Source organism: Tyto alba, unplaced genomic scaffold, assembly GCF_018691265.1.
Source record: "Tyto alba isolate M040663 unplaced genomic scaffold, T.alba_DEE_v4.0 Super-Scaffold_45, whole genome shotgun sequence".
NCBI lineage: Eukaryota > Metazoa > Chordata > Aves > Strigiformes > Tytonidae > Tyto > Tyto alba.
In genome coordinates, this window is record NW_024881321.1 from 30,431,830 (window position 1) to 30,454,494 (window position 22,665).

General features: G+C 40.6%; 1 protein-coding gene across 6 annotated transcripts in view; it reads right to left on the reverse strand.

Annotated features, from left to right (window-relative positions):
• TMTC4 (transmembrane O-mannosyltransferase targeting cadherins 4) overlaps positions 1-8,989 on the reverse strand; it is an 89,256-nt gene extending 80,267 nt beyond the window's left edge. For 3 of the 6 annotated variants that reach the window (XM_042805844.1, XM_042805842.1, XM_042805843.1), the window contains exons 1-4: positions 8,882-8,989; positions 7,329-7,447; positions 6,330-6,545; positions 1,103-1,218 (exon numbers count right to left, since the gene is read on the reverse strand). In XM_042805844.1, the coding sequence (XP_042661778.1) occupies positions 1,103-1,218; positions 6,330-6,545; positions 7,329-7,447; positions 8,882-8,909 (479 nt within the window). In that variant the 5' untranslated portion in view covers positions 8,910-8,989. Of the gene's footprint in view, positions 1-1,102; positions 1,219-6,329; positions 6,546-7,317; positions 7,448-8,881 lie in introns of those variants that run through there. The other 3 variants (XM_042805841.1, XM_042805845.1, XM_032997129.2) reach the window with 3 other exon arrangements.
• Positions 8,990-22,665: the final 13,676 nt, after the last annotated feature.

Genomic DNA, 22,665 nt, shown 5'->3' on the forward strand with positions numbered 1-22,665 from the left:
ATGACTCTATCCTAGCTCGCTCTTTAAACTAACCAGGATGTTACTAGAGATGGAATATACCACAGAGACCTTGAAAAGAATGGAAAGCATGTGCTGAAAGCTTTAATAGGTTTAATACTGACACATTCTATTCAGTTGCATATTTTCCTTGATGAAAATGTGAAGAAAGCCCAACAGACAGTGAAACGCATAGTGCTAAGTACTTAAACCACTGACACTGCACTCAAGAGTCAAAGTTTTTGCTTGAATATGAGGACTAAGAGTGGGAGCACTTCTTCCACAATCATCTAGTCCCTGGCCTAGACTCGACACAACTGTAGAACCAGTGTCAAGCCCCCATCCACAACACTGAGTTGCACTGAGAAAATAAAGAAGCTTAAGACCAAATCCTCAGAGATTCTGGGGCCCATTACTGGGCCCAATGTCTGCATGGTTTACTGCTTGCTCAAATCTTTGTGCAAAAAACACGAGCTAAGCATCTACAGAAGTAATCCTCATAAACCTTTGGTTATTTGAGAAAAGCATCAAATTATATATACAGACATCTCTCTCACTAGGATTCTTGGACATAAACACTCACTTGAAGTTAGAATATCAGGGGGGAGGAGGTTGGAAAACTATTCAGTGATGTAGTGGCAAAAGGCCATGGTAGATAGATGCTATTTATAAAAAAAAAAAAAAAAAAAAAAAAAATCATTCGACAGGTCACCAGGAAAGCAGAGAACAGAAACTACAATAGCAGTGTAAGTGGCAGCATGGCTCAGTGAAGGGAAGTACACCTCCTAATTCTTTGATGATGTGACCTACATACTGAACCATACTGCCCCTAGTACCAAGGTATATAAGAGAATAGATGCAATCTCTGAAAGGTACTCTGAAATGCAGAATGTCAAAATAATGCATACTTTTGGAAAGAAACTATTTGAAAATTAAAACTCAATTTGAGATTAAGGTAGTAAGCAGAAAAATCATATTCAGCAAAGGTATCCAACTACCCTCCAGGTACTCTGTCTCTCTCCTTTTCTGCTGCCTCCTCCCTATAATCAATTGAGCCAATATGCGTTAAAAAAATGCAGACCTTGAGCAAAAAGACAAGTCTTACCTGAAAGTTAGAACAGTTAATGGTCGATATGACTTATGACTGGTATTGCTGCTCAGTTTGCTACCCCAAAAGTCATGATGCCACAGGTCACCAAGTGGGGTTTCTGCCCTGAGGTCCTGAAAGGAAACATCATCTATTTCATTCTTAACATATATATCATTCTTAACATTTCTGTTTTGTTCAAAGCAGCTAAAAGACAAACAAGTTCTAATACAAGCTCATGCTAACATGGACATAGCCGATGTTTTATTGGCTCGCTACTGACATTTGATAAGGTACCCAAGGTTGCAATGAAGGTCACATCTTAGATGCCTGTCATTGTAAAGGCCAAGATGCTTGGATTCTGTAAGGAGGCATAACTACATGAAATTTAGTAGAGCTATGTGTATTCATACCAGTTGATAATCTGCTCAATAGCTGAGATATGAAACATATAAGAATCCCCTTACCTTATAGTTTTGTAAAAAGCCTTTAATTTTTGGGCCTAGGTTATCTTGCAAAGGAGGCCAACTACAAACTGCTGCAAATAGCTATTTTTCTACCAGTGTCAGTAGCACAGCTACTAACAAAAGCATGAAAACAAGGAGACTAAAGATAGAAAACAATTAGCTCTTTTTGAAGCCTTACTTTGCACAGGACACTATTCAAATAGGTTTGGTGTTTTTTTGGTTTTGTTTTTTTTGTTTGTTTGTTTTTTTGTTTTTTGTTTTTTTGTTTTTGTTTGGTTTTTTTTTTAATTCTTAATAAATGAAACCAAGAATCAAAATCGCTACATACTGCTCTAAAAGACTAACAGCAAAAGACAGAAAATAAATTAATTATTTTAATTTGGGATGGGGTAGGGGACTATTAAAAAATAGCACTGCAAAGGAAAAGTCTGCTCTTTCCTTTTATCTTAAAGCCATGCTGATAATGAAAAAATCCAAATAAGCTAGACTGTTGAGTGGAAAACATACACTTTGGTGGAGGAAAAAATAAGGACCTTGGTAGCATCCACCTCAGTTTTCCGTGAGGACAAGCTGGGAAGCTCAAATTAACATTCATCTTCTACTTGCCCCTCTTCTGCTTCCCTGTGTCAATTAGATACCAATTTATGCTATAGCAAATGTCCAGGTTAAATACACTTAAGACAGAACTTAAGAACAAAATTGTACTGGAAAATGAGTAGCTTTGTACAAGTGCTGGTATTACACCTGCAATCAACCACAAGTTACTCTATACCCACCTTCTCCCCTGGTTCAAGAGACCGACAAACCAAAGCAGATTAACAAGCCAATACAAACACAAGTAAGCGGACAAACCGGGTTGCTAAACTCATGAAAGGTCTTACAAAGCCTGGTGTCCTTTGTGTTACTCCTCCTACATCTCCATCTACTTACAAGATTCCCACATTACAACACCCTTGGTTCACTAACTCCAGCTCCTCTCAAATGCTGCTACAATCTCACTTGCTTCTACAGGATCTTGAGCACCTCCTGCGGTCTCCAGTACCTTCCATTTCATCCTTAGCTAGCATTTTTGACCTGCCAACAAGGCAAGGGAGAACACATATCACTGCTAGCCCCAGAGTCCAGCCAAATGCCTGGGTCATGATGACTGGCTGCTGTTAAACTGAACTTCAAATAACTCAATTTTTCTTGCTTCCCTCTTAACACATTCTTTCATCCATCCAAAAATAAAAAAAAAAAAAAAAAAAAAAAATCCATTAAGAGATTTATTTCTATCACTTCATCAAATTTGGCCAGTATCAGGCAACTGGTTAAAAAAAAAAAAAAAAAAAAAAAAGGAAAGGGAAGTAGGCTAAAAATTCTTGCACACTGTCAAATGAAGTGAAGCACTTTCTAATAGGTTACTAATCAATATGCAGAAAAGAGAACAGGGCTAACATTGTAGTCTTTGAAAAGTCCTATACTGCAGGTACCAATTAAGGCTTTCTCAGGGAAAATCTTATGAAATCAAGACTCGTAGGGGATCTTATTTGGGCTTAAAAATTATTAAGGTGCAAAAATTCTTCTCTCTCACAGATGTTTTTATTGCCAAACAATAGCTACAAGCTTCTTTCTTCTCCCAGGACTGCGATTTTGGCCACAGGCACCTGAATTCCTGTTCCATTCCTCACTGGTATACACAAACTCGAAAGGTTGTAATTTGACTCTCAGAGCAGGAGCACACTCAACCAGCAGCCCACTAAATCAATACAGGCTTCTTTTCCAGGGCCAAGTTGGGACTGGGTTGTACACCAACATCTACTGAGGCCTTTGTACTCTGCAGGGGACAGCTGACTGTAGGCATTGTGGCCCTCAGACTGTTCTTCCAACCAACAGCAGTGCTCCTTATGTACATTTGCCAAAGAAAGGGACTATGAAAGAGATTTTTTCTTTAGTACTAAAATTGTAAAAGTATGTCTTCTATGTCACAGATGGTCTTCAATAACTTGAGATGAGAAATGTATTTGAGATGTGCAAGGCTAGATTTCCCTTTCTGCTAGAATCAGTCTTCCTTTGTCTTCCATAGGAAGAAGGCAGGAAAAGCTGAATACATGGAATTATTTAGTGATTACACTTCCGTATGACCTAAAAATCTTCAGTCATGTCTCCTGCTCTTGTATCCAAGTTCTGTGAGAAAAAGTTTCTTACATTAATTTGCCCGCTCAGTGGACTTCCCCTAAAATAGGAATGGTTTGCTCTAAGAGGCACAGCTGTTTAAAAGTTACGATTTTCTCTTTAAGAAGTGAAAGTAGGTATCAAAGGATCTCTAAATATTTGATTAGCAGCCGCTTACAGACAGCAGAGTTCAATACTGGAAGAAAGGTCAGTTTTTCTATATAAAGGCTTATGGAAATGACACATTGTGTCTGAAGCTCCCCCTAATCCAACTATTTGTCTTGCCAAGCTAGTAAATAAATAAAGACAAAAGTCAATTGTTGCGTACCAGTTAAAATGCTGCTTAAACTGACAAGAAAGCATCTGGAAAACAGCCTTGAATGCCAATAAAATCTAGTAACAGAATGTTCCACTATACGTTAGGCATAGGGTCAACTAACAGTGTATCTTTTGCTAAAAAAAATAATTGAAAGATTGGGGTGGTGGTGGTGGTAGTTAGTAAATTAACAGAAAGGTCACTGTGTGGTACCTATGAAAATACTGGTATAGTAATGCTCAGTAAATCTACAAAATTACTTCACCTGCTGCCTCACCTATTGAATAGGAATAAAATATGCTATATTTTGTTTAATAAACTGTGCATTTCCTAGCTGCTCTCCGTCCCCATTAAACTCATAAACTCATTGTCTCTGCATTTTTCTTATGGATTTTGTATTTCCATATATTCATATGACCCCTGTGTTAAAACGATACTGTCACAAAAATCTCATTTAATTTCTAGGGAATAAGAGGATTTTGATGTGAAAAGTAGAATAAGCCTCACAGTTTTTCAAACATACAGACTAGATATGAATTAATCTATTTAAGCAGTTGGTTGAATTTCTCAGCATTGCCAACAGATATAATCCTGATTCAGGTTGTTGTGTTGCATAGATAAATCGAAACATTTTGAAAATAAAGACTGAAGGAAATGGAGAAAAATTACAAGTGTGGAAATTGCACATGAACAAAACAACCCGCCTTGTTTCAACATCAGTCTTTTGTTCATTCTTTCAGGAAATTAAAATATTGTAATTGTCCCCCTAATAAAACTTTGCAGAATGAAACACTGCCAGGAGCTGTGTAAATTAAAATATGCTTCTTTAAAAAAAAAAATAAATCACTGTAGGTTCTTAATATGTCTATAGTATTCTCTTAGAAGCTTTGAGATTTATTTCCAATTTGCCAGATGTATTTTCCCCCTATACATTTATAACTCAAGGTATGATGACTTAGACAAGTATAATACAAATTTGTCTAAGAAAACAGTAATTCTGTGGGATTCTAAAAGGCACATTGTGATAAATTACCTCTAAATCTTGTGCAAGGCAAAAAAATGTGAATTGCGTTCTTCTAGCAGTATAAGTCTCCAGATCATCCTCCTTGTAACCCCATGGCTTCAGGAAAACAGAACCAACAGATGAGGGCAATTCTTTTCACCCTACGCTCCTCTTTCCAAACACTGAACAAGTACCTTCCAGAACAGCATAAAAGCTGTAACACCGAGACCCGCCTGCGAGCACAGACTCACTAACTGTTACATGTGATTCTATGAAGTGTCTCAGCAATTGAAGACACTCAACTCCTAAAAGTCAAAAGAATCTCAGCTAGAGGTTTGTTCAAGTCACATGTTAATTTCTAAGCATTCCAAGGACTGTTCATTGCATGTATGATCAGTTTTAAAATAGAGCACAAGAATATTCTGCCTCTATTTCAAAAAAATACTGTTGTCACGGGAACTTTAAGTGGGGAAGGAACATAGGAAAAGGAAGCTTTCCTTGCTCCTGTAACATTTTTATGGTGTAAACCACAGCTGGACCCCTGCACCCTACAAATGTCCAGGGATGCATTATGTACCTTGCAACAAGAGTAACTTTATTCATTGGGCTTATTCATCTGTCGCCCTAAAAAGATAATGAAAAAACCTCCTAATTAACATCCACAGGCATTAGAACAGGCTACTGCATACTCTCACTGACTTAGAAATTAGCATAAAATTAGATCTATAGGCAGTCTTGATGTACAGGTACCCTGTGAATAAGTGTTACTAAACATCACATCCAAATTTGCTGCAACCCTAGATAATGCTTTCTTAGGTGACAAGGAAAGTCCATCTGGTATTGCAAAAAGAGCTCCCTTCCCCTTGACCAGATATCAACATTTGTTAAGCAGAGCACCTCACTTGCAAATGAATGAAAGGGGGCCACTTTCTGAGGAAAAATGAGAGGGAAAAAAAAAAAAAAAAAGCTATTTAATTTGTTCACTCTTGTTTACCCATTAGAAACCAAGTCATGTTATTGAAATAGCTTTAGGAGTAAGATTTTGTTAAGCATACTTACACTTCTAGCTTTTCAGAGCACTGCTGCACAGTCAGTTTATCAACCTTAAATAAGGCTTATTAAAAAAAAAAAAAAAAAACACAAAACACTAAAACAAAACAGAAGAATGAAGTTCAGAAAAGGGAATATCAGAAGGAAGCTCTTCGGTAGGATGAATATTTTGGGCCTACTTAGATCAACTGTCACCACTATTTCTTTTCCTATGACCATTTATGTTAAAGGGAACGTGGGGAAAGAGAGACAAACCTTATTATTGATGATGGCTTCAGAATCATCAAAGACAAAATCTCCATCATAGCTGTTAGCAAAACAGAGGAAGGAAATTAATGCCACAACCATTTTAGCCCAGTATGATGGAAGGAGGAACCATGATATATCATGGTCCAGATTAGGTTCTGTTTGTGCCATTCTGAGAAATGTTTGTTCCAAGTTGGGAGCTTCAGCATTATGTTGGTTGCAAATCTGAAAGAAATACATACAAATGCACAGTTATAGTTGCATTTCACTAAAAAAAAAAAAAAAATTAAAAATGGAGAGTTGGGTTGGGAGAGGAGAATGAAGTTTCAAACAACCTAACATATTTTCCTCTCTTTCATAATTACTAGAACATAGCTAAACATAATTTTGTACTTCAAATGTGGAAGAAAGGCACAGTTTCTCACGGCTGGAGCACAGAGATGAAGCCAAGAAATTCTTAGATTCTAAGTTAAAGCTTTGACACAGATAAATTCTAAAACCTTGATCAAATCGCTGTTTTTCTGTTTCTTACTATTCTTTTCCACTATGACAAACAGGGGCATCATGGAGACTGTGGAGCATTTATAAAGTTCTTAAGAGAATGATAAGCACTGTAATTTCCTTCTGAGTGTGAAAAACAAACATCATCAACTGCAAAAAGAGATCAACTCTCTTCAGTTAATCAAATTAAAGGACCTAGTCTTACACATAGCCCATTCAGAGAATTCATACAAACATCACAAGCAGACATATACAGATAGCAGTTAATGGACGAGGTCCTAAATCTCAGCAATTCAAACAATGAGACAACAAGACACATACAATGAAGACCAAAGTAGCGTTCACCAGATCACTGCACGCAGCGAGTACAGTATAGGCTCAATTCCACTGCTGTATTCATGGGCTTATGAGGTTGTTCAGGTAGATGAAAGAGACAATGCAATCCAACAGCACTGAGTGATACATCAGTGTGGAGGTACTAAGGCTGGAGTTTTACCCATGAACCACCTTTACTTGGAAGGGTCTCTTCTGATGCTCCAAAACCAGCCCTCCGCCTGGGCAGCTCCTCTGCCTCTGCTTCTCTGGTGCTCCGACAGTACTGTGAGTGGTCTTATTATCAAGTGCTGCTATAATGGCAGGGGGAGGAGGTTACAAATGGAAAACTACAGTAAAAGCAGGGCAGAAAACAAAGTTTTTATTTGTAAGCCCCAAGAATGATAGGCAAATATAGCAGCCCAGCCTCACACCTCTTATTTATTGGCTTTTTAAATCAACTGCTGCACCCCTGAAAACTCTGCATTTAGTATCTTCATACAATCGAGGAAAAAGCTTCAGTCACTTGGCTTCTTGAACAGACCTGACCGTTAAGACTGCTAAGGCAATTGCTTTGTAGCTTTCTGTTTGCAACGCTCAATTCCAGTCTCTACACATTCCCAATGGCTGCGCACCCGGACATCTCACACGCACACGGGCAGGCGGTACCCACTGCCACACCACGGCCCCTTCTCGCTTTGGGGACTATATAGCAGCGCTCCCAAATTCAGATAAAAGTCGTTAACATGGAGCTGTGCAACCTGAGAGAGAATGGAGCTGCTCAGCAGAGCAAAGCAGACCTGCTGCTTTAAGAGCAAAACCTTTTCTCAAAGTAATTCAGCCTTGTGCTCTTAGTTTGACGAAAACAAAGACTCAAAGCAAGGGTGTAAACAGAGGGAAGCGTATCGCATCGCTCGTAATAGCTCAGATACTGCACCAATGCTCGCTACCCCATTAAAATATTTACTCAAAATTCATTTTGCCCCGAAAGTTGCTCCCATTAAGCTTGTCCTATTTATCCGATGCCCGTGTGCTGCCCGTCCTCCCCCCACGGAGAGGGCCAGTCCCTGGGGGCTCCTTTACCAGGGCAACGCGTGGACCGGCCCAGGCGGGCCGAGCACCCACGAGGGACCGCGACCGAGCGCGGCCGCGCACGCCCCTCCGAGCGCCGGCCCGAAGGGCTCCCCCCTTTGCCGACCGGCTGCCCCAGGGACGGCGCCTCCTCGCCGCCCTCTCCAAGGAAAGCCGAGCCCCGCCACCCACCCCCACCCCACCCGTGGCGGCGTGGGGGGAAAGGGAGGGGACGGGCACGGCTCCGTGTCCCGCCGGAGAGAGCCGGCGCCGGGGGTTGGGGAGGAAGGCGGGGGGGGGGGGGGGGGGGGGGCGCATCGAGCGGCCCTGCGCGGAGCCCCGCGAACTTGAGGAGCGTCCCGAGTGCCCGGTCCCGGGGAGGGAGCCCGCCCGGGAAGGCAGCGGCGGGCGGGCAGGGGCGAGGAGGGCGAGCCCCGCCGGGAGTTTGGCGGTGCCTCTGCCCCACTCGCCGCCGCTCCTCTTTTGTCCTGGCGGCGGCCGCCGCTTGAAGCGGGGGGGGGGGGGGGGTCCCGGCCTGGCCCTCAGCGCCCCCCCCCCTCCCTCCTTCGCACCGTCCGGGCCAGTTCCGCCAGCGCTCCTGGCAGTAAGCGGGGCGGGGGCAAGGGGAAGGGGAAAAGGCAAAGGCAAAGGCAATCCCCCCCCCGCCGCGGCGTTACCAGAGAGGAGAAGGAGCCCGCGCGGCATCTCCCACCCGGGTGCGAAACTCTCCCGCCCGGCGAGCCCCCAGCCGGAGCGGCCGGCGGGGGAGGGGCCGCGGCGGCTTCGCCTCCGGGGAAACATCCTCAGAGCCCATTGGCCGCTTCGCCGGCCCGCCCCTCCTTCTCCCCGCCCCCCCCGGCGGCAGATACGCGCCCCCATTGGCGGCGGCGGCGGTGACGCGCGGCGGGGCGGGCCGAAGTGAGCGGGGCGGTTACTCGCGGTGGTGGACGCGGGGCCCGTGCCGGTCGCTCGCCTGCCGCGCCTCCCCGCGCCCCACAAAGGCGGGAGCTGGGCGGCCTCCCGCGGGATCGCTGCCCGCCGCCAGCGCCGCGTTCCTCCGGCCAGCCCGCCGGCGCTGCCCCTGCCCCTCCCCCTGCCCCTGCCCCGGCGTGGCGGTTGTTGTCCCGCGCACCTGGCTGGCCGCGGGGGGCGGAGGGGCGGCTCCAGCGGGCTCGCCCTGCCCTCACGCGTGACCGTGACCGGCGGGTGAGCCTGAGGCGTGCGGGGATGGGGAGGGGGGGGGGGGGAGTTCGAAACAGCCCCGGGGAAAAAAAAAAAAAAAAAATGTTACAAAGCCAGTCGGGTGGTAGCGCGGGGGGGTTGGGGGTGCCTCTGCCTCCCGTGGGTGCCGCGGGCTGCCTTCCGTGGGTGAGCTTGGCGCCGCAGCTCTCGGGCGCGTTTAGCCGAGCGCTCCCGCCTCTCTCTCCCAGGCCTTGGTCCTGCCGGGCTTGCTGCGGGGGTGCTCCCCGCAGGACGGGCGCCGTAGGGAGGCGGTAAAAAGGCTTCGTCGGGTGCGTTTCATCGTTGTGGTTTTTCTTGTGAGGAAGTGTGAAAAAATGCTGAACTGTGCCACCGAATGTTTGGCAGAAGCTTACCTAAAAGACAATAAAATCTTAATATACTGAAATTGGGTGAGAAATCCTGGCTGTGAGCCAGGCTGAGACATAATATAGAGTGGGTTGGTTGGTTTTGTTTTGTTTGTTTTTTTTTTTTGTTTTTTTTTTTGTTTGTTTTTTGTTTTTTTTTTTTTGTTTTGTTTTTGGTTTTTTTTTTTTGTTTGTTTTTTTGTTTTTTTTGAGATGTTTGCATTGTCAAGTGTCAAATTAACGAGGTCATTTTACAGCTCCTTTGGAGCTTTAACTCTCAAGTGGAAACGCTACTCTGGGTGGGCTTCAGTGGTTGCCACCCGTGATTGTCTACTTGACACCTGCTTTGGAGCATCTGCTGCTAGAACAGGGACAGCTCAGCTGCTTGTGAGGCAGCAGCTGAACAAGCACAATTTCCAGGCTAGTATATTATTCAAGTACATGTGACGCTTCTGCTTCTGCGGTGGTAGTCTGTAACTTAACACTTGTTTAACAGCCACCACAAAGCATCTGAGGTGCTTCGGGATTGGGAAGTGCTGGAAAGCTGGCGACCTGTCGTCACCACGCACACGAAGCGCAGTTCACCAGTCACAAGCTTCTGGCCCCTTTGTTACAAGAGCTAAAATAAATACACAAAGACCATGACCTGCAAACCAGTAAATTGGGCCTTGTACTTTAAAATGGTATTGTCTGTTCTGGCCTTGTCCCCAACTTAGTGATACAGGTGGGAATAATCAGTAAGCGTTGTATTTTATAATCTACAATCATAAAATGGTAGAGGTAAAAGACTTCTGTATGACATTTGCTCATTTTGCCTTATAAATGCAAGACAAAATGTGAGATAATCTGTAACGGCATGCTTTCTAGGTTTCTACTTCCTAAAAAGTGTGAGTTTGCCACATCAGTTCATTATGAGGAAGTACTGGTTGATGACTGTCACATCTCCTTAGTGTTTCAACTTACACTCCCCAAAAGACCCAAAATAAGTATCATCAAGTCAAATTCTTGTCAGTTATCTTTCCTGTATTTCCGAATCCAACAATCTTCCTGAGTTCACAGTATTTATAGACATTTTAAATAATTTGTGTTTATTAACGGAATGGCCCCAACTCAGAAGAGAGGGGCCCAATTTAGAAAAACAAATCCTTAGTTAGGAAAGGCAGTCTATCATGTATTTAATCTTCTATTTTCTATAAATTCAAATGAAGTAAATGAAAGTTCGTGCTTAAATTTGCCCATATGTAAGAATTTAATTTAAGCCTATATAAATATATGTAGGGTTCAGTGAATCGAGGGTGAGATTTGCCTCACCGGACTAACAGTGACAATTGCCAGACTTATACTAGTTGAGTCACTTTCACATTTCTGTGTTACATTTTATTCTGTAAAGTGTTTGACTTTATCACATTTGCTGATGTATTTATTTCTACTAATGGCCCATTCACATCAGATACTTGTCTTAGTAGCTCCTTTGCTTACATTTCTTACACATCTGCACATCCTTGATCTATGCTTTATAGCTGGAATTTCATTTGTTCAGTGTAAGTCTGCTGATATCATCAGTTCTGGTCAAATTTATATATATCCGCACAGCCAGATGCACAGATGGTATAAATCACCTCATCACCACTTATGTCAATACAGCAATACTGATTAACATTTCCTTATGAACTAGACAACTATACAGAAGTCCCTCCTCCCCATTATTTTCCATTTTGAAATAAGCCTATTTCTTAGGTTTTTATTATTTTGCTTTTTATAAAACAGCAGCTTTCACAATGACCTTCTGTTCTGTTTTAATTAATGTGAAGAACTGCAGAGTAAATACCTCTTCTGGAGAGTTCCTTAGTTCCCTCAAAATCTGATTCAAATCAGCTACAGTTGCATAATTTATCTCCAGTCTGCTTCTTCAGAGGGTTATTACAGCACTTCAATTTAAAACAGTTCCTAAATACAACACCTTTTTTTTTAAAAAAAAAAAAAAATATCTGCAATTTCTGGGAAGGTATATGTACGAAATTAGGATCTCCTTGCTCTGTAGTTGTCTCAGCATGCTAAAGTGATCTACTGAAGTGGCTACTGCATCCTTATTTTTAGCAGCCTGCCATTGCAGATCTGCACAAAGGCCAATCCTTCTTTTTTAAGAAAGGATTGTGCAAAAGACGTCATATTTCAAGGGATCAGCATCAGCAAGTATTTCAGTGACTTTGCGGACAAGAGAATAAAATGTCAGGGACTATGGTAATGAGAGATTCAACCAAAACGTTTTGGAAACATAAAAAGACCGTCAGTCTTTACCACAGTTGTTTTTGAAAGAGCTGCAGCTACTCCGTGGCCTGGATTTTGCCATCACAAGTGCAGTTGTGGCCACCGAGCACAACTGCTCGTAACTGTAGGTAATCAGCTGGTCACTACCTGTTGCATGGTTGGGGCAAGCGCAAGCGTTATATATGCAAGTATTTGCATATATAATATGCATATTTGCATTACTATTGTTAAGAGTACTTTGATGATCTCTTTCTCTAGGCAACTTGTGTCCCAAGTATTTATTCTGCTACAAGGCATTTTAAGTAGCAGGAGGTCTTAGGTAGCTTGTTTTATATTTCATGTTTTATACGTGTGTGTGTGTGTACACATATATGTGTGTAGACACAGGCAAACTCATATGCCAGTTGCAGTCTTGATCAACCATAAGTCATAAAAACAAAATACAAATGAAATAAAAGTTAAACAAGATTGTTGCAAGAAGAGTGAAATGAATGAAGCCACCTTCTCCATTTTTTCTGTGTCTCATATTCGTATACCTCCTTACTTTAGTAACGCCAGTTCCTTTCATGATCCATGTAAATCATCTTCATTAAGATCCCTCTGTATTCCTCCCTTTGCTTTCTGGCTTGCCACCTCTTCCAGATTCACGTTATTCTATGACTGACCAGAGCTCTGAATGCGTTCCCTGGTGAGCGGCCTGCCCAGACTTCTCACGGGATCTTCCCGTGAAAGCGTCTGTAGGGTTGCTGTGATTTACATGGTCATTATGATTTTTATGAAACATGTAGGAACTGAACATACTTGAGGTCCTTCTACTTTGATAACTCTGGAGTAAGTGGGACAGCAGTTATTAGGAGATTGACAGACAGACCCCACAACTTTAATTTTCTTTAGAATCAAGGCTTCTAGTCAAGTACTGGGTCATTCAGCCCTCCTGCTGTAGACATATCCTTGCCCACTGGTTGAGAATGAGCAGGTCCATTGAAGACTTGTTGCTACTCCATATAATGTTTAGGGTAGATTTGAAAGATTATGGCTCACAGTTTTAAACTATGTTAAAGTATATATTTAATCACACGCTTGCCTTCCCCCAAATAGGTAACTAAGACATACCTTTTAAAAATAGCGGTTAATTCTGAAAGTGAGAATTATGCTCTGCTATACAGGTGGTTGTGAAATGTGTTCTTGTCAATATAAAATGAAAATGTAGCAGGTCAAACACTTGTGAGTAACAAAGATTCTGCTATGCTGCTGTTCCCTGAACCATAAGAATACTCATCACTACTCTTCACTACAGTTCTTTAGACATAGTACAAGATATATACTTTAGCTTTTATAGGAAAAATAAAGAACTGTCTATGAATAATCAACTCAAGCCTTTCAGGGGAAGTACCAATGTAGTTATGCCAACTCATTAAATGTTCAGCATTAAGCCTGAACTACTTCACTCTGTGCATCCGCCTAGCTTTTGTTACATTAGAGAAAATACCAAGTTTTCACTTAACTGTGATAAGTTTTTTTCCTCCACCCTCTGTTTGCCAGACATTGAAATGAAAATAACTATCGGTGCTTGACACAAAGAAGCAGAAGATAAAAAAGAAAATTTAAATGGAAAGTGGAACTCTTAATTCATTTTCTAAGGTACTCAAATTTCCTTCCTAAAATTACTTTAGACTGTATTGCGAAAAGATTGGAGATGTAGCCAGAATGATCACATGTGCTAACATTATATGATTTAAGAATATTTCCAAGCTTTACATTTAAAAATTGTATTGTCCTAATCAAAAGGCTGCACAAACATTTCTGCTGTCAGAATCAATTTGTAATTCATTACTTTTGTCCTCCAGTTTAATAGTCTTTTATCTACACACACTCATATACAAATATAAATATAAATAGGCACTTCTAAAGACTACTGTATCTGTCTTAGGGTTAAATTGATTTGAACTTTATTGCACACTATATAAAATTGTATTGGGCAATACTTTAGAAGGTTAGGGAAATAATAATCTACTGAGAAACCCAACATCATCTAATGTAGCTTCTCTCGAAAAGCATTTGCAACTGTGGTCAGAGAACCAGAACAATTATTAGCCTTTCCTTGTATTATGTAATGATAGCAAATTGGACCTTCATTTTGCACTCACATAGCCATTCTCTTAAGTGAAATGTAAGTGCTGAATATGGTAAATCAGTCAGACGATGTCATTTTGTACTGAATATGATGATGTGAGGTACAAGGAACAATGAATTGGGGCTTCTACCTTTTTCTGTATAAAGGTTCCTTCCTCAGCTATTTTTAGCTGTTCAGATACGTGTCTAATCTTGTCTTTTATTCTTTTCTCACAGACCTACTTACCTAACAATGGGTTTCATGAAATCCTGAAAGTTCATCCGCATGTAAAGAACTCCATGACCAAGACCTATATTTAAAAAGTAGGAGGGAAAAGAGGGTCTTTGAAGCTAACCCTAAAAATGATAAGAGAACTCTGGGGAAATACATACAATGAAAAAGTCTATAACATAATGAAAAAAAGAGAGAAGCTAATAGTGCATGATTCATATGAACCCAGTTTATAACTCATAAATCAAAATCTGTATTGAAAGATCTTAAAACTACATCAGCGTTTCAGGCAAAGCTGGTGAGCAGCGTGATCTGTCAGACAGGCATTAGACAACATCAGACTGCAGACCAGGACATCAGACAGTAACACTGCCATAAAATGAGGAAATTATTTCAAACTTTTCTCGTTACTGGTATTTGTGAAACTAAATTGTTCATCTTTCTAAAATAATTTTGTTTCATAGACAGGTATGGCTGTAAGCATGCAATCATACAGTGGTGCTTGCATTTTAGTGTCTACCCAAGAAAGCACTGAGAAATTTAAGATGTATGAGTTACTGTGGAGTGTAGTTAGAGTGGCTGCTTTTAGATAATTTCCAGCTGTGATTTGTAAATAACATTTTTCTTTCCCTTCTTGCTCAGGGGTAATTATGGCTGTGTAAAAAATGTAAGAAGGAATAGTTTGTCTTTTTTTTTGGTCTAGAGTGCTTGGCAAAGGAAAGCATCTCACTTCAGAGGTGGAGAACTTGAGGAATAATGAGTTAAAGTTGCTTATCCATGATTGTACAGCAATTCAGTGGCAAGAACAAGAAACAGAACCCTACAGAGCTGGTTATAACATGGCATTGTCCATCCTATGAGGAATCCTGAGGTTTTGGAAAAGCTTTTGCTGAGCCAACAGAAGCTAGGTCAAACCCCAGTGTTTCCATAGGACACAAACTGCGTTCTCCTCCTGCCCATCCAAGAGAGCTCCATCTCAGGAGAAACAAGATAGAGTTTTTCAGCTAACCATCTATCTTCTGGAAGGCTTTTTGTCCTTTGGAAAGTGGAGTAGATAGGACACCCCTGGGCAGGCTGCTGTAGTCTGAATTCTGGGGCTCTCTCTGGCTCTCTAACAAGGGAGAAAAAAAGATTATTTCTTTTCTCTCTCCCCACCCTGACTTCAGTTCTGTGGTTCCTGGCCTTGAAGATTTTTGTCCATTATTTTGACTGTTTCCTGTGAGGAAATTATTCAGAAAGATTTCACAACCAGCTTTAGAACCCTATTCACGTGGCTCCTAAAACAGCCCCTTATTGGTAAGTTGATCTGAATAGTATTTTGTCTGTTGAGCACCTGGCTCTGTACAGAGCTTGTCACGTTTTTCTTATTCTTCTGTTGCCTACTAGGCCCCAATTATTATTATTTATTTCCTGGTAGGCTAGGGACTATGGGTCAGACTCCCATTGTGATAGATACTATACAAAAACATAGGAAAGAGAGAATTCCTGCCCCAAAGAGATCATTTGTGCCCCACAATTCTGCAACGTTTAAACAGGTAGAGCAGCATCTATTTAATAGCATTTAGTAGACCTGGTATGAAGTAAGGCAGAGCCATCCTTCCATTGGTGATGTTCTTTTGCATGGACATGGGCAAATTGCTTATGTGCTCTTCTCTTCTGATACTGCTGCAGACCTCATTAAATCTCATTTTTGCAAGGAAGGCCTCAGGGCTATTAATTACTCAGTTTTTCCATATATAAAATGGGCAGAATGCTACTAATCTGTTGACAAGTCTGCAGGAAGCTGTCCAACTGTGAAATGATGCTGAAAATTTCATTTTTTCAGAGATATTGTCATCTCCTCACATTTTTTTTCCTAAATAAGATAGGAAAGCACTTCTCATTACCATGGAGACTAATATTTTATTGCAAAGAATGTAATTGCAAGCAAGTTTCAAGGTTGCAAGTGGATTTTCCAGAAATCAGGTCAATTGATGAAGTACCTGCACTCAGTGTCAGCTGCTGCAGTGCACATCACTTTCATTTCAAGTCTTATTTACATTCCAAGCCCCAGGGCTTGGCTGCCAGCAAATAAATTGTGGAATTGTTGGGCTCTGGTAGATTCTGCACAAGGGTAATAAGGGAAAAATAACTTTACTGAAGGGTACACTTGCTTGCATCTACCCCAGGGTACGTCAGAGTAACAACATGTATGCAGGCAGTGACTGCAAAAGAATTAATGCCCCACAGGATCATATGTTGACTTACTTGTAGCAGGTTGTTCTTGTAACCACAGCAAAAGATAGATGGCTCAGTGCATCACAAATCAAGGCCTGCCTCGTAATAAGCATCTCTTGCAATTATTCAGTTTGATTTACTGAGAAAGAAAAAGAAAGAAAAATCTTGCCTTTTTTCTCACTTTTTTTTTTTTTTTTAACACATCAAAAAAAAAGGTTAATTGATGTCAGAAAAAAAAAGACAAAAAGAAGAAGAAATGGCTCCAGTATGCAAGCTGGAAGTAAAAATATTAACAATGCACACTAGTCCCACTCCCTGAGGCAAATATATAGAGCTTTCAGCAAATTTGTCCCTTTGAACTTTCTGTAGAAACATTCAGGCAGAATCCAAAGACTCAAGACAAACAAGACATTTCTTGACTGCATCTTGGTGGAAGGATGTTTCAACTCTTGCTTCTTACTTTTGTATTTGTTCCTTTCCAAACAAGTCAGAAACTTCAAGAAATTCTTCCACAGATGCAGTGGTCTGCATGTTAGGAAATGATCTAACACAGTCCAGGCACTGGTTATTTTAAATACAGATATTTGTGGGTTTAAAGAACCCTGGACAACTCACATGCATTTGGAGCATTTATATATTTTTTCAGCATCCGCTTGAGGATCCAGTCCTGCAAAGTGCCGAGTGCTCTTCTGTGTGTTGGCTCCAGCGGCACTAGGTGTATAAAAGCAGACCAATGCTTCGGTGAGGAAGATCGGAACCAGGCAGAACTGTAGCCCTAGCTTGTATCTACAGACATTCACATTATCTTCTAAAGCTTCCTTTTCCAAATGCAATCAGTCTGGAAATCATTTTGCAAGATATCAGCTGTCTGTGAGCAGGTTTGCTGTGTCTCACAGGATCAAGCCTTGGTAATGCCATATCCCTGACTTCAAATGCCAACAGTCCAGTGTGTTGCAAGGATGCAGTCCGACACTCACTTGGTCAAATTAGCTGTTGGTACAACACTACAGAGAGATGTCAGAAAATATGCTTGTGTAGCTTTAATGAACAAACATTTCCGAAGGAGCAAATTAATCTAAAAGGAGAAGTTTTCTATTCCTGCAAGAATATCATGGTGCTCACTAAATACAAAGAGCCTAATACTAAGACTGCTAAACCTGTTTGATACAAAATGATAAGACAGGGGCTTAGCTGTATTACTATTCTTCAGGATTTCGTGAGAACTGATTCTGGAAGTCCATATTCTGAAAATGTATTTTGAAATCTATTACTTTCTTTATGTGTATTATTAGTGTATCACGTTGGCTAATATACTGGGCAGTAATCAAGAAATTATATACTGAACATGAAAAAGAGTTATATCTCCTCTGTTTAGCAGAATGAGAGAGAAGGGAAAAAGTAAAAGATAAAGAGAAAAAAATTAACACCCAAGGCAATAATTATAGCAGGCAATAAGTCCAATTACATTGTCCCAGAACGTTCTATAACATGAATTTTTAAACATTTGCTTTCATGCAGTTGTGGTCCCCTAAATATGTGGCAAAAAATTAATAGCTGTTGACTGCAATAATAGCAAAATTTTTTTTTTTTGTGCAACTACTTGTGCTCATGCCATTGATTTTATAATTCCTTCAGGAGCTATTATTTTTTGTTTAGGTTCACCAAGTCTCATTCTGGAATGGTGCATCATAATCTGCATCAAGTCCTTTAAGTAGTAAGGTAAAGCTTGTTCATACATGATAAGATTTATTTTAAGTATTTATCCATCTTGGAAATAACAAAATCCAACAACTTTGAGAAGGAATTTCTAAAGTAATTTTTAAAAGACTGCAGGCTTCTTCTGAATGGTAGATAGAAAAGGATTTGTTAAGATTGTATAGGGTCAAAACATATTGATATAATTATCCCAGTGGCTTCCCATGCTGTTGTACACTCAGTAGTTTTGGAAAAGGGATTTTAGATTCTTGGGTGGTGAAGCTGCTGGTGCCATTCATGTGCACTACCTTCACACACCATTGCATCCATCTTCAAGCTGAGACATGAGCAATAAACTCCCTAGTTTCAGCTTGATTTTTATCGGTGCGGCATTGCCCCTTCCTGCTTATGGTCTTGATTGTCTAATAAAGAAAGACAAAGGAACATGTGAGAAATGAAGGAGGTTCTGCCAATGGTTAATTTTCCTCTTGCTCTAAATTCCCCCGTGTAGATCCACTGGCTATAATTAGAGACTAATGAGGTTAACCTTATTTAGGTTACTATCAATTCCCACCACAAAATCAAAACTGAATTTTCTGAATCCCATGCAAATAACAAACCTCTAGGCCATCCAATTTTGTTATCGCCTTTGTTTCGGTTTGTTTTGCTCCTGAAGGTATGTTGAGATCTCACATTAAGCCATCTGTCTAATACAACAGGTATGTTTTTCAAAGAAAAGATCTTTTCTGCAGGCTGTCATGTTTATGACATTATATCATTTGTAGTATATAATATACTATAATATCACTAATTTTTCTTGTTTCCTTACTATATTGAAATTGGGGGATGGCTTATTTTGGAACAAGGTAGCAGCCCTCAGCCAAATGATAATGCTTGGCTCTCTGTGCACCCATTTCTCGAAAGAGCTGGCTCTTACTTTCAACCTGACAGAAAATGAGGACTAAGAGCCTGGGTAGACATGTTTCATTTGTCAAAGTTTAATATTTCCACCTGCCCATTTCTAATTTTCATGCTAAAAATTTCAGTGAAGACAGGCCAACCTGGAGTAGGTTCAGTGTGCAAACCATTTGATTGTTGTTCTATTTATGTAAAAATATTTGTATTTTATAGAATTAGTGGAACTATCAGGACCCGATTGTTGTCTTCCTCCCTGAAACTAATTATTTTTAACCTTTCGCTTAGATAATTTAACTACCTAAGTAAACAAACTACCATATAAAGTGTACTTGAATAGTTCTTATACCGATTTCTCTTGCAAGTGGCAAAGAAAACAATTAAACACATATGTTTATAATTGTTACCAGTTATTTTCTAAGTCTAAGAACCAACAGTAACAGTTTGTTACAAAAACTACTTGAGGAGCTCCTTTCTGCAGGAAAATCTAGATTTTATATGCAGATGTATGTTCCATTTAGGCATTCTAGGCTTTTCCCAAAGGTGCGTCACTGTCACTTCACACAAGTTTTGGTTCAAGAGATATCTAGAGCGTCAAAATTGCCTGCTTTAGATGAGTACGTCAGCATCTTGTTGGTGATTCTCAGGTTTTGGAAATGGGAGACCTTGTTTTGCCTTCTAAAAACTGTAATGAATTATATATTACTGTTTTTCAAACATGCAAAAGCCTAATCACTGTGAATTCATTCAGTACTGTTTGACAGTGTGTGTTACTAGTAGTAATTAAGTCATATCTTATCAGGAAAAGTGTTCTCATAGGAGGTCCCCAAGGGCCTCCTAAGCTGGTGATGTTGTGTACTCACTGGAGAAAGACTATCAAGGTCAACTGGAATATTTGAGGAAATCCTTATCAATATGAATAAGGATGGATAAGGATTCCATGCTCAAATTTGAGAGATTTGAGTGGTATTTAAAAATACCATTTCAATGCAGACTTACCATCATTCTTGTATCCCCTAAAGTTAATTACCTTTCTGATTTGAGTGTGCCATACAGCGGGGTGACAGTTACCTTTTCCTTCCATAAGCTCACTGCTGGAAAGGTGGCATAAAAGGACTTCTTGGATTTTATTTGTCAGGACTACAGGAAAGGAAACACAACTGATCATGAAAACAATGTTCCTGTTCGTGAATTGAGCTTGCTGTTTTCTGCATTGGATTTATTGTTCTGAGTTCATCCCCATGCTAGTTGAGCAAAATCCCAAATCAGCAAAGATTATATGCATAAAAATAAGTCTGAAAAGTAAATCAGTTATTTTATTGGCATAGAGCTGTATTAATGTATGACATTAACAGAGTAATTCCTATCTATACCACTTTCACAAAGCTGAGAAGGTGAGAAGGCATAACTTACCAGAGGGGGACAACTACTTCAGGTGTGTGATTTACAGCAGAATAAGGTACCAAATAGGTAAAGTAGGTGATGGCAGGTGAAGAGTATGTAAATGTATGTATGTGTGTAGACATATTTATACACAGACATGCACATACATATATGCATATATAGATATATTTATATAGATATATATATATATAGGAGTGCATGACTAATGACTGCTCAAAACATCTCTGGAAACCTGATTGGTGGGGAATAAGAGCAGCTTTTCAACCATCTCCTGATAACTTCATTGTTATTTTTGAGCCTTGGCCATACTGCTGTTCTTTTCTGTTGTATTCATATAGTACACTGCATTTTTTGTGACTCTGCATTTTTAAATTGGAGATTTTAAGTTTCTTCATTGCAAGAGAGAGGAAGGTTTGTGGCTCTTGGGAACTCAATGTCTGTTACACAACTGACTGTGATTTTGGAGAACTGGATTTGTATTGCTAGACCCAGCTGAAGATCTGCAGAAAGGATAGTGCTTGTTGGTGTAACAGGAGAACAGAATTGTGGCTAGACAGCAGAGCAAAACACTTGCACAGTAAGTGTATTCCTAAGACTGCGTCAATTTATTTAAATATCTTGCTAAGCTTTCAGTTTAGTAGAGGTCCAGAAGGGCTGTAGGGGAGCTTATGCACAAACATACAAAAACAGTAGAAAACAGTTTTGACTGACTGAGATCAGAAGTAGTTTTGAGTAGGCATCATGACTTGGTTTCTCTTTGTATATACGTATACATATACATATACATATACTGGTTTGGTCCCTATGCAGTATGTTTTAATATGAAAGTAAAAGGCAAAGTTGAGGCAAGTCCTGCTCCATCAAAAAACAGTGCATACATTCCTGTGGGCTTTCAATGGGATGAGGTTTTCAAACACAGCTTTAATAAACTAGATACAGAACAAAGACTTGTCATATTCGACATTTAGCAGTATACTTATGATGAAAACCTTGCAGATATATACATTATTGAACCAGCTAGCAGTGAAGCTATTTTTGACAAGTACATTTAAGTATGGCACATAGCAAAGTATTTCTGTGGCTTCTCCCAAAAGATAACCCAGTAATTTACAGGGATAAATAAACTGTCCAGCCACCCACTAGATGGTGGCAAGGAGCATAGTTAGGTAAAATTGTACTTACAGTGGTGTATGTATTATCTTTTTAGCAGCAGAATCAGATTAATCTGCCACCAGATTCTCCCCCAATATGTAGATGTTAGAGCTAATCCTGCTGAGTAGTAGGAAGTCTTTGTAGCAGTGGTCTAGGATAACTGACTTGCCCAGTTGGCCATGCTGTAGAGAAGCAAGAAAAGGAATAGTTGGGGGGTATGTGGGGGTGCTAAATGGTACAAAGAGTGCTACAGCTGAGATACCCCAGCAACAGAACTATTCCCCGGTGGTAGCTGTGTTATAGAGCTGTAAAAATGCACTCATGCCTTCAGAAAAACAGAACACACTTGGCAGCAGATGTTTCTTGTTCCTAAAACAGAAGAGTGATCCTGGTGAGTCAGAGTACCAAAACAAAAGCTATGCAACAGCTGAGGTGCCTGCCTGTGTCTTCCCCCTCACTGACCTGTGCTGTGTTTTGCCAGTCCCCTTCAGGAGTGGCGGGTGAGGGCCCTCACAGATACAGTCAAAACTGTCAGCAGTGAATCCAAACTAACTCTTTGCTAGAAGGCATTATGCCTAGCATACCTAGAACACCAGGTTCCTCATTTGTTGCCATAGGGGTGGTGATATTAAGGGAAGCAGTAAGCAGGAAACAATCTGTATCTGACTTCTGGAAAGCTAATGATGAACACAGAAGGTACCTTTATCATCTGCATGCCCTGTTATAAAAAACAAGATGGCTACCACAAAAAGATTCTGTTGTTCCATATATGTTATAGGTACATCTGCTGCAAAGGGCTGGTTTGTATATATCACTGACGGATTTGATTGCCTGTTTGTGAGCACAGCCACAGAAGTGCTGGGGGATCAGCAGAATTTAA